Genomic DNA, 12699 nt, shown 5'->3' with positions numbered 1-12699 from the left:
TTTATGCTTCAGCTATGCAGATTTTATGCACAATCTTAAGCTTGAGCTTTCAGCACAATTTTAATTTAATATTTTAAAGTATTTTTTTTATTTCAACTCGAAATCTTGAAAGAATATAAGTACAAAATGCATTTTAGGAGCAAGAGGAGCACCAAGAAAGCTCTGTAAGAAATTAGGTGACGCCAAAAAGCACCTGAAGGAATTTGAAGTGTCCCTTTTTACTTTAACTTGATATCATGCAAAAATATAAGGGCAAAATGTATTTTGAGACCTTTATGGGTGCCAAGAAAGCCTTTAGAACAGTTGGACGCCCCAGAAAGTCAGGGAATTAAAAAAAGGCTATTTCTTTACTTCAACGCGAAATTTTGATAGATAAGGACAAAATGCATTTTAAGAACTAGAAGGGCTCTCCAGAAAGAATCGGAGTCTATTTTACTAAAATCTTTTTTACTTCAACATGGCAAGAATAAAGGGTCAGGGTTCAGTTGTCTAAAAAAAACGAACATCGGCGCCCCTGGAGGCTCGCGCCCTGGGCGCCGCCCCTCCCGCACCCGCTTAGACACGCTACTGCGAAGGCATGAGCTAAGGAAAAAGCGGAAATGAATGTTTCCCTCTAAAATCTCGGAAAAAATGCACATTATGCCACTAATTTTCTCTCTAGAACATTTTCCGATGTTAGATAAGTTTTAATACGAAAGCTCATGCCTGTCGTATATCATGAAGTTAGCTACCATTGATAATTTCAATCCCAACCGACAATATATTCAATAAAAAAAACTAAATTGATTATTTGAACTGATGGAAGCATTCAATTTCCTTATTAGAAACTATTATCACGTTCATTTGATCGTGTGCGCGACACAAAAGAACCATATAAATACGAAGGGAAAAAAGTCATGTGGAAAAAGAGAAACTTTCCATCAATAATTTTGCTTCCCGTTTCTTTTTGTGTTCTCGAAACATATATGTGATTAAATACTTAATAACTTATCTATCGCCATGGCCATAACAATAGTCCATTTGCACACAAACAGAGTATATACAAAACTCTACTGCTGATGGCATGCCAGACAAAAGGCGGAGAATTAATTCTTCTGATTGAGTGACCAAGAAGTCTATCGATGAAACGAATCATGAGTGCGATGATGGAAAAACATACACCACAACAAAAGAGACCTCCAAATGGACTCTTGGAAATTTCTCTTTTTTTGCCCTTTGATTGAATTTTCTGCAATTGAGAGAGTGGGACTCACCATCCAGATCTCTTCTCTGACCTCTGATCTGTTCATTGATGAACTTGTTGGTTTTGGGAACATTGAGTGCCTGTCGGATTCCCACGGATGTCTGATCCAAGTGACCAGGACCACTTTTTGGTACATGTGACGAACAGTAGACCTTTTTTTTTAGTAAAGTGGGTGGAAAAATAAGAAAAAAAATGCCATTAGTTTTGTAGGAATTTTACAGGTGGGAGGGCAAATAGGCAATTTATGTGTTTTTTTTTTCAACATATTTTTTTTCTTGTTACATTAGTCCAAGCATGAATCTCAACTTCAATATGATTAATTGAGCCCACTTGATACAATCACTCACTGTTGATTGGAGAATGAGCGTTCCTTTGTGAAATTATGTATTAATCTGTGGCTTTATTGACTTCATTGTAAAATGTTACTTTTCTGTGATCTAAAAAGATCCACATGACTCAGTTAGAGTGATTTTGTATTGAAATTATTAAAAAAGAAATTTTGAAAAAAAATTCGGGGAGTGAAAATAAATTTGAATTAAATATTTAGCACACTCTTACAAAAAATTAGTTCGTACAAGCTCATATGCAGTTATTAGAACTATAAAATATAGTAAATATAGACCCAACTATATATTTAGTTTGGGTAACTAATTGAAATAGTTGACCACAGTTAGTTAAAGTATCCTTTTCATTTAGTTATCACAACTAAATCAAAATAGTATTGGGTACTATAACATATTAGTTCCAATTACTAAATAAATGGGGTTGATACCCATCTTATTGGCTGTAATAACTATATCATATTAGTTGTGGTTACTATATAGCATTCATTGTGATGCATATTTATTATTGCATATTATTTATATAAAATTCGAAAGAGCTTCAACGCATTACTAAAATAAAAACCACTCTTTACTATTGGAAAAGTAGTCATAACTTTATGAAAATATAGGCCCATCTATTTACTAAAACTAAAAGGAATTAATGACTAATATTAGTTGGGATAATGATTTCATTTAATTAACACAAGCAAATATAATTGTATGAAAGCATTATGAAATAATTGCCGCAACTTATCCACGTAAATATTGTCTTATATTCTCACTACTAATAAATTTATTATGAGTATAATGTTTTAAGAATATAAGAACTATTTTAAATAGATTTGATAATAATCGCCCGAACAACTAATTTTCATTAGTAATCACGTCTAAACTTTTCTAAGAGTGCACATACTTATGCTAATTAAGCTTATGCTTGTTAAATGAAAGAATTTCAAATTTGATCAGTACTTAATTTAGAACTTTAGTAAGAAACTAGTGAAATGAGATGGAATCAAGTACAAAACGATGTTAAAACAAAATACTAAATGGCATGCAATCAGTTCTACGAAGCAATTTGTGAATTTCTAAAAATTTATCGTTTTATGAGACAAAATTAATCGCACTATTTTTTTTGTAAATTCAATTTTGACTAAATTTAGAAAGCTTTAGAATATATTTAGTTTTAAAATCATGTCCTTGAATTTAATCTAATTGTTATGGGCTCAAAACAATTTATATATAACTTTTTCAAATACTAATACTATAATTTTAGACATATCCCGCTCTTTTTCGAACTGTCCTTCTTATTTTGAACATCACGACAAGTTCAATTTGGTTCAGTCCAATTTTGAATGTCGAAGAATGCAATAAACCATGCAAAACTTTTGAAAAAAAAGAATAGAGGAAAGTACTCTTCTTTCGAACGTTCATGCCTTCGAATAATTTGAATTTCTTTTATTTTTTTAAGAGACTTCCACATAATTATCACATAATTATCGATAATTGTTGATAAAGTTAACTAATATTTGATAGAAATCTGTAAGTCCCTTAGGAAAAATAAAAAAAAAATTCACATTATTCGAAGGCATGAACGTTCGAAGGGAGAGTACTTTCCCCTATTAATTTTGTTTTCATGATGTTTTTGTGATCTAAAAAGTAACTAATCTTTGTCGGAGGCATTATTAAAAAAATTATACTTTCCTAAGTAAAGTTATGTTTTGCTAACAAAATTCAATTTTTTATTGACCAAAAAATTCGGTTCCTTTTCGATTGGGTACACAAGTGTGCATCTTTAAAGCAGAGAGTAATCATGCCTTTTGATAGTATAATACTCTGAGCCCTCTGAGCAGACAATCAGTTCATCTTTAGCTAAGAATACCTCGACATATTCTTATCAGGAGCAATCTTAATGGACTACCAGTAGGCTTGTAATGCCCGTTTTCTAAATCCTCGGCGGTCAACGTCACATAGTTTTATTTCTTTTTTAGATCAACGTTATGTAAATTTAGTAGATTTAACAGAACAATCGATAATTAAACATTAATAAATGTTAAATGGTGATAAGGACTCACTGGTAAAAATAAAAGGATCTTATTGATTTATATTATTTGATTCTTTTTCAAAGAATGGATCAAATTTGAAGCATTGAGTTCACATTTATCTTAATGGAATATATTCTATCGTAAACATTATTACTCACAATATATTTTTATCATCTGAGTGAACACCAGAGATGACCAGAAAGACTAAGTTATTCATTTATTTTTGAATTAAATAAACGTCGAAAATTGAGTATTTTCGAAGGATCCTCGGTGATCCTTTTATAACCAGTATTTTATGATTAATGTTGATAAGGAGTTCACTGACTTTTTTCTACCATTTGAATCCAAAGGCTTTTTTTTAAATTGCTTATAAGTTATTAAAAATTACTAGTCGTACTATAAGACCAAGGTGTTTACATTCACACTTCACCTCCCTATAAGGTGAATCACTAAATGCATTTTTTAGGTTATGGGTCAAATTTCTTCCGAAACACATTCCTAAGAATAAGAAGAAGAATGAAAAAATATCATTTGACAATTCCGAATAATTACTGTGATTCTCTTATTTTCACAGCTATTGTAATCGACCGATTTGATCAATTGTCTTTGTTAATAGTATGGATTATTTCTGATTTCATAAAATTACCTTCATAAAACGCAATTCTCAACAAAAACAACATTTTTTAAGCAACTTATACTACGGTGCGACTCTGATACCTTTCTGTATTGTAAAAGTGATGGATTATTTTTGCTGTAAGTGTGTCGTTTGGTCACAAAATGATTGCACCCAGGATTGTTTTGAGACACTTCGGAAGAAATTTACAGGTAATTAGAGGATTTGCTTCGAATGCTGCAACAGAAAAGACTTCCCTGTATGACGGATCAGTGTGTAAAATGATAAAATTGAGGGGATTCCTGCTGCCTGTTCAGTGTGAAGATTTTGGTATTGTTGCATTACGCAAATACTACAGGAGGACACAGGCATCGATCTTCGATGCCTTCTACATGCTTCAGACCTAGGTCAAAGGAACTGCTGCCATTGAGTGTTTGGAATTCATCAGTACAGCGAGTACAGCAGACATTGCACATTTGCGACATGTTAGTAGGAACGTGGTATTTTTAATAATAAGAATCATAGAAGTAGAGCTCCCACGGGTTGGATTTCATGCGTTGCGTACGTTTAGGTAACGTACGTACATACGCTAGGAAAAAAATGCTTTGTCATACGCTTAGTGCATTAGTGAAACTATTGTTATTTGAACAGTTCTAAGAAATTTGCGTTCAACATACGATTATCAGATATGTCTAACACTAAAAGGATTTAAAGGTCAGGTAACTTATTTTTTATAGTTCATCTTTTTTTTTTAATTTTTCTTCCCCATTTTGGAGTTCCGAAGATCCTTGGAGAGCACTGCAGCAGACCAACAAAACGATCCTTGACAAAGCACGTAAATAGAATTGGTCTGACGATGATTCATATTGTCACATTTATAATGGTATTAATAGCATGTAAGTATTTATTTTCTAAGTATTATTTTGTAAGTATTATTTGCTGACCACTTTTCATTTTTTATTGACCGATTTTAATAAAGTACTGCTCTTTTTTTTAATTTTTTACTGATCTTTTTAAACTTTTTGCTAAATACTTACTGCGTAAGTATTTATTTCAGAGGTGTGCAAGAACCGTTTGAAACCGAAAAAACGTCAAATAAAGCTTGTTCGTCAATGGTCAAAACGCTACCTGAGCAAACTTATTTTGACGTTTATTCGGCTTCAACGGTTCTTGCACACCTCTGATTTATTTTGTAATATATTTTTCTTTTATTGAGTTTTTTTCTTTTTCTCATTTCAGATTATCAAGGATCTTCGAAGAGAACTACTGCAGACCAACGGGAAGATGATTAACAAAAATATCGAGATGTCTGCAAGTGCAAATATATGTAGAGACAAATGATATGTACAATAAATGTAAAGAAAGAAGAAAGAAATAAAGTCGTTCATATCTTTAAATTATCTTCTTTTATTTAACTTCGACTTTCGACTCTTTTAAAGTTCAAGGTAATTTTTCCCTCGTCTTCACGTACGCGTTCACCCAAATCTCGAAATCCTATTTTCCTAACGACCCCCTTGACTTTCTTCAGAATTTTTTTTCTCGCGAAACTTAAAGAAAATCATTAAATGTGTTTAATTTTAGACTAGAGTATGTGTGATGCGAATATCTTTCATTTCTTATCCATAAATTTGTACCCAGTTTGCATTCAAATTAAAAATCAGGGGGTAGACACGGAGCTCTAAAAAGTGTCGCTGTTTACATTTCGTGCCACTCAGAATAAGTAACAGATGTCGCCAAGAGCGACACATAATTTTTGAATAATTTCATTTAACGAAAACACAGTGGCGTAGGTTATAAATTACACTTTTTTCTGGAACGAATTAAGATTGTTACCAATAACAAAAAAATTACAAAAATCATTTCTTATTCAGTAAATTTTTCCCAAGCGTACGACTTTTTTGGGACAAAGCTAGTAATTTAGTGATTAATTTTCATGATTACTGCTACATAATTGTAATGTACATACAAACTATAAAGAAAAGAGGTGAACTTATTTTAATTAAAAACTTTATTTATATAAATTACAGCGAATTACTATACACGTTAACTTAAAAAAATAGTAACTTGAAAGCAATTAGATATGTAGCGAAATCATACAATTTATCAAAGGCATGTATTTCACTAACTTCAAAATATTAAAGAACACTAAAAAGTTAAAATTTACAAATTTTTATTTATCATTAATGGTTTTTGAAAAAAAAAATTTAACATCATCACTTTTCAAAATACGATAAAAAACATATACGTTTGACAACACCATTGCGATGTTTTGAGTTTAAATCTGCAGATAGCTAAGAACTAAAAGCACAGAAAGATAATATTGGAAAAATCTCAAAGAATTATGAAAGTTAATTTGTGAGGTTAGCCAGTTGATGTATTATAATAATTTTTTTTCAAATATGACAAAATTAAATCTTAATTAAACTGCAGTGCTATCCTAAAACTTTTTTGTACTAAGCAATATACTTGCTATATACATTCAATTTATTATTTATAAATTAATTTTATCTTGTAATTTTAAATTTTATTAATTCTCATATTATGAATGACCGAAAAATTAATTCAACTGTTCTGCCTGTGTAAGGAATGTGTTTTTGTTGTGCTGTCCTTTTAGAAATTCATCAATCTTGACGATCTTGACACATCATTCGAACCTTAATGTCTCTTTTTTTCTTAATGTGTATGCTTCTGCGCATCTATGATTATAATCTCCCCATGGTGATAATTTGTTCATCTCACACACTTTCCAATAACGGTCTTCATCCTGCTTCCTTTTTTCAGTTGCTCACGAAGCATTCTAGTTCCATGGTTATGTCAAGCAAATTTGAGTATACAGTCGTACAGTTCTTCTCACTGACTCTGGTCTGATTTATCAATGGAGAACTAATTCCTGTTATAGAATTTAATGTCTGTCGAAGAACAATGAAAAAAAAAGAAAGTTCATTAAAATTGGTTAATAAACGTTAAATATAGAGTCCTTTCAATTTAGATAATCGCGGTATGGTAGAGTTGAGTGGGGACGGATGCCAACCATCGTTATAAAAGTCTCTATCACATATACAATATACTAAAATTTCATCGAGATAGCTTCAGACTGGACGGGGGTGGTAGGGGTGGGTCTGATATCACATACAGTAGAGTGTCTTAAATCTGAATCTCTCAAATTCGAACACCGTTGGGATTCAAAATGTCAATAGTGGGGTTATGTTAAAAAATTCGTATTCTGGATGAATGAAAATCATATTTATGTGCTCTTCCTGAATGCTTACATACATTATGATCGTATAAAATGAAAAGGAAGTATGTTACCACTAAGACTTGTGAAAAAATACGGGAATTTGATTCAAAGTACAATTTAATCTCACAAAAATATTGTTAGTTTTGAAAAAATCGTTCGAATTTGGGAGGTGAGAAATGTCAAAAATACCCCCCGAGCGTTCGAATTTAGAAGACTCTACTGTACTTCTATAGCCGCCCATCGACATTTAACCTTTGCTAGAAACAGCTTATAGATGTCTCTCACAATTCTCTATCTAGGAGTGGTAATACGATGGAAGGACGGACGGGACGAAACGAGACGTCCACGAAAATCGATTTTTAGCGCATATCATGTATTACTTAAATATTTATCCGACCCGACTTTTAGGATTTTTTAAAAAACATTTTTCAATTTTTTAGCTGAGATTCTTTACAATCTCAGCTTTTGTGGTCACAGGTGAAATCCAACCTCGTCAGATCGAGCCCAAATTTGGATTTACACGTATTGACGCTCATAGATCACGAATATCATATGCGCCAAAAATCGATTTTCGTGGATGTCCCGTCCGTCCGTAGTATAAACACTTCTGGAGAGAGAACGGAAAGAGATATCGACAAGCGGTTTTCGGCAGAGGTTAAATGTCGATGGGCGGCTAGAAGTAGGTGATGTCAGATCCACCCCCACCCCCTCCTGCCGCCATTTCAAAACACCCCCAAATTATTTTTTTTTCAATAACACAGCCCCTATGGCATCGATCGATCTCAAATTTTAGTATGTTATAACTGGGCCTACGAACTTTCGATCAATACTGAACATAAGGTGCCCCGATCCCCCTCACCCGAGCTAGAAAGGGTTAAAATTGAGCATGTTATGTCATTAAAATTAAATTAATTTCGTCAAAATTGTGCTTAAAATACGCACAGATGAAATATAAAACGTTTAAGATTGCTCTGCAAACACAGACAGTTCAATCACAAAGCGGTTAAAATTATGCTGAATTACACAGCTCTATCATAAAACGGTAAATGCGCTAAAAATCACGCACAGTTCAATCATAAAACGGTAAATGCACTTAAAATCACGCACAGTTCAATCATAAAACGGTAAATGCGCTTAAAATCACGCACAGTTCAATCATAAAACGGTAAATGCGCTTAAAATCACGCACAGTTCAATCATAAAACGGTAAATGCGCTTAAAATCACGCACAGTTCAATCATAAAACGGTAAATGCGCTAAAAATCACGCACAGTTCAATCATAAAACGGTAAATGCGCTTAAAATCACGCACAGTTCAATCATAAAACGGAAAATGCGCTTAAAATCATGCACAGCTCAATCATAAAACGGTTAATGTGCTTAAAATCACGCACAGTTCAATCATAAAACGGTAAAAGCGATTAAAATCACGCACAGTTCAATCATAAAACGGTAAATTCGCTTAAAATCACGCGCAGCTCATCATAAACGGTCAAGATTACTCTTAAAACCGTTTATGATTGAGCTGCGCGTGATTTTAAGTGCATTCTTAGTCGTTTTACGATTGAGCAGTGCGTGATTTTAAGCGCATTTACCGTTTTATGATTGAGCTGTGCGTGATTTTAAGCGCATTTACCGTTTTATGATTAAACTGTGGGTGATTTTAAGCGCATATACCGTTTTTGACTGAACTGTGCATGATTTCAAGCGCATTTACCGTTTTACGATTGAATCTCCAGCTGTGTGCTACTCCTTCCGTCCCAAAAAAGTCGTACGTTTGAAAAAAAGTTGGGGATGAAGAAATGCTTTTACGGAATATTATTGTTAATACGCAGTAAAAAATTGTGTGAGAAATAAGGTTGTGTATGGGAAAAGTTGTGTAATGTCACAAGCATTTTGGTTATAAATTGTAAAATTACTATCACATTTGTAGTAAGATACTAACATAATGCTAGTAAAATTAAGTTTGTGTAATGAAATTTGTGTATGGGAAAATTTGTGTGAGAACTGTCAAAATTTCATTGTTTACTATTGCAATTTTTCTAAGATTTTAGTCATTTTTCGCATTTCTAACTGTCTAATGGTCTTCTAGAATCATTTATTGGATTCTTAAAATATGCCTCAGTCGTAAAAAATGAGGAATAATTATGTAATAACAGAAAACAGAGGAAGCATCATGTAAATTAGAAAAATTGACGATGCAACTCTTGGCCATTTGCTTAAGAGAAGTAAAGAAATTCGTGGCGCAGCCGGAAAACGCGAGACTATCAACGCAAAGGTTATGGGTTCAAGTCTCAGACCCTCTTCATGTTTTTTTTTCCTTTTTTCTCCTTTTTCTTTGTTTAATATAGAGACTTTTCACAAATAATACACATAAACCGAATAAAATTGCTCTAGAATCAAAATTATATGTAGACAGGAAGCCATTTTATAAAATTGACAATACACAACATTGCCAATACACAAACCTCACAACCATAATGCTCGTGCAAAAATTACCAACGATAGTGGTTGTAATTTTTTTTTACTGTGTAGTAAATATTTTAAAAGTAAATATTATTGTTAATAGTAAATATTTCAGTGAAAATATTGAGGTCCACCCACGATGGTAAGATACGGAATTGCTATCTTAAAGATATCTTTTTTTCACAATTTTCTTTTTTTACAAGATTGTACTAAATCTTTTGCAAATGTTTTCTCAGTAGGACAAGGTGGGGCTACTCGTTATACGATTTTTTTGCATATTTCAAATGGAAGCTGGTTTTTAACATGGTTTTTAACATGCAGTGTATCTTGGTTTTCAAGAAATAAATTTAAGCTTCAGAGAAATATTAAAATTTTTGTAAAAAGACGGTTTTAAAGCGGTTTCTTCTCTAAAAACCGGTTTTAAAACCGCCTCCAAGATAGGGCTGTTAACTGTTTTTTTTTTTTTTGAAACCGGTTAACCATTGTTAGAATCACTATTTAATAGTTCTTTTCGTTATACCACAACAATGCCTCTCACAAAAAAAGCAAAACTAATCTTTCTTTTTTCTCTACGTTCTGTAATCTGGGTGTTAAATAGTTTGAGATATAGGCTTGGTGTCTTCGAACGACCCCCCACCCCCCGTAAGTTAACTTGAGGATTATTAATATGCCTCTACCTTTCTTTCGCTCCTCCCGTTCCCCTGGAAAAATCACACGATGTGTTTTCGAGCAATCCCAAAAATAACATAACTGCTGAGGGGAAGGAGAGGGGTGGGGGGGATATGAAGGGCATGTTACTGGACCCAGGATCGACTTATGGTAGGGCCCGAAGGTCCTGAGTCTCCATCTCTAATCATTTGGCACTTAAATTTTACTGAAGATATTCAAAATAAAAAAGTCTTAATAACTTCCTTTTCTTATCTTACCATCGTGGGTGGACCTCCATATTACTTGTGAAGATGTAGAATAGTATGTACATAAGATATTTACAATAAACAAAATTTTAACTTAACGCCGTCTCTTCATAGTGATTTCCTTCCAAACGCACGACTTTTTTTGGGATAAGAATTTTTCTCAAACGTACGATTTTTTTTTTTTTGGACGGAGGGAGTATTTATTAAATATTTAAGCTCAAAAATGACGAATTTTTAGATTCTGATATAGAAAAATGATTTTATTATTTTTTATACTTCTAATTTTTTTAGGCAAAACCTTTTCGAAAAACAAACTACAATATTCATACAGCTCATACATAATATTTTTCATTAGATTGAAAATTATTATTCATTGGTATTGTCAGAAAATTGATTTAATTTTTAGGGCTTTTTGACCCTATCGCTCAAAAATGCACTGAATCAGATTCTGTTTAAAGTCAGATGTAAGATGTTTCATTGATTTTGTTTATCGGTTAAATTTTTATTGTTGATTTTCGGTCCGTAAAAAATGTCTCGTCGTCAAAGGATTAAGCTGTACGCATTTTGAGAATATCTTGAAGTGTTTTTTTTTAATTTTTTGCTTAAGCTGAAATCTGAACCATTGTATGCTCACGATGTGGGTTTCTTGAGAATGTTTTGGAATTGGAACTTAATATCTCATACCATTTGAGCTCCGAAACTATTAAAAATTATTGGATTATAGATATTATTATCTTTAATTTCGAGCAATTAAAAAAAAAGAATTAATAGAATAGTGAAATAGTATTGTAATTGACTAAAAACTCCAGAAGTACGAAACAAGTATATATTAAAGGAAACGCGTTCCTAGACGTTCTGCAAGCGACTCAGCAGATTCTTTTAATACGAGACACAACAATGATTACAAATTACTAATAAATATCTCAACTCAATACAATTTATTAATTATTGCAATTCTTACCTTTGGAACGACCCCCTTTTTAAAAAATTTTTCATTTTCTTGCCATGCTTTTGCGGATCTAAATCTCTTCCTCAAACTGCAAAATCACATACGGTTGCTTTTGAAGATATTTCCTTCAATTTCCAAGTGGTGCTTCCACACTTTCTGAAATTTAATCAGATCGGAAACTGTAAATATAATAAAATTTTAGTAAATATAAGTTCCACTACTCATTTTAATTAAGTTTAATCGAAAAGAAAAGACAGTAGAAATTTTTAAACGAATTTTGCTAAAGCGCCCTTCTACGCCACTGGTCAAACGTTCTCATTTTTCACCACAAAGAGATGCATTCACATTTTAGCCAAAAAATGCGTAAAATCGAGTTGTTACACGCAGTTTGAAATCACAGACGTATGGATTATGAAATTGGCTTCCTTATAGTACATAAATTGCTTAGCCAAAGTAAAGAAAACGTGCGTGTAACAACTTTAAATGAGACTCCCACCACCTTCAAACACTCACCTGTAGAAAGACAATTTTAAGGGATTGTTTCTAAATTTCCTCCTGCAGTATTCCTCCAGACAGTCCATCATTGCATCCACGGCACGCACCTTATTGTTTTTTCACTAAATTTGCACGATATTATTAAAAACAGATTCGCAAACATTTTCGCGCAAAACTCCAACTGACGTTTCTTGCTTGCTCCCATTGACGCGAAATTTCAGTTTCGCAGACTAGCCGCAATTTATGGCGCTGTCTCAAAAATAGCGCCAATACCAGAATTTCAAATATATTTGTACTGCGTGACGCCTCCCTGTTAAAAATGAAGGGAGAATCACACCACGCATAAGCTATAGCAACCTTACTCTGAATTTTTATTTGGCGCCATCCGAAATTTCGGATCCCCGCCAAACCCAAGT

At 32.8% G+C, this 12699-nt stretch overlaps 1 protein-coding gene and 1 long non-coding RNA gene across 13 annotated transcripts in view; both read right to left on the bottom strand.

Annotated features, from left to right (window-relative positions):
* Positions 1–12699, bottom strand: part of LOC129804313 (hillarin) — a 67179-nt gene that overhangs the window by 26969 nt on the left and 27511 nt on the right. For 7 of the 12 annotated variants that reach the window (XM_055851484.1, XM_055851485.1, XM_055851486.1 and 4 more), the window contains one exon: positions 1254–1395. In XM_055851484.1, the coding sequence (XP_055707459.1) occupies positions 1254–1395 (142 nt within the window). The remainder of the gene's footprint in view (positions 1–1253; positions 1396–12699) is intronic. The other 5 variants (XM_055851491.1, XM_055851492.1, XM_055851493.1 and 2 more) reach the window with 1 other exon arrangement.
* On the bottom strand, positions 6422–12595 carry LOC129804391 (uncharacterized). Its single transcript, XR_008751981.1, has 3 exons — positions 12302–12595; positions 11801–11967; positions 6422–7130 (listed from the first exon to the last, which is right to left on the bottom strand). It is a non-coding gene; the product is annotated as an uncharacterized LOC129804391 (long non-coding RNA).

Source organism: Phlebotomus papatasi, chromosome 2, assembly GCF_024763615.1.
Source record: "Phlebotomus papatasi isolate M1 chromosome 2, Ppap_2.1, whole genome shotgun sequence".
Classification (NCBI taxonomy): Eukaryota; Metazoa; Arthropoda; class Insecta; order Diptera; family Psychodidae; genus Phlebotomus; species Phlebotomus papatasi.
This window is presented reverse-complemented; position numbering and strand designations above follow the sequence as displayed.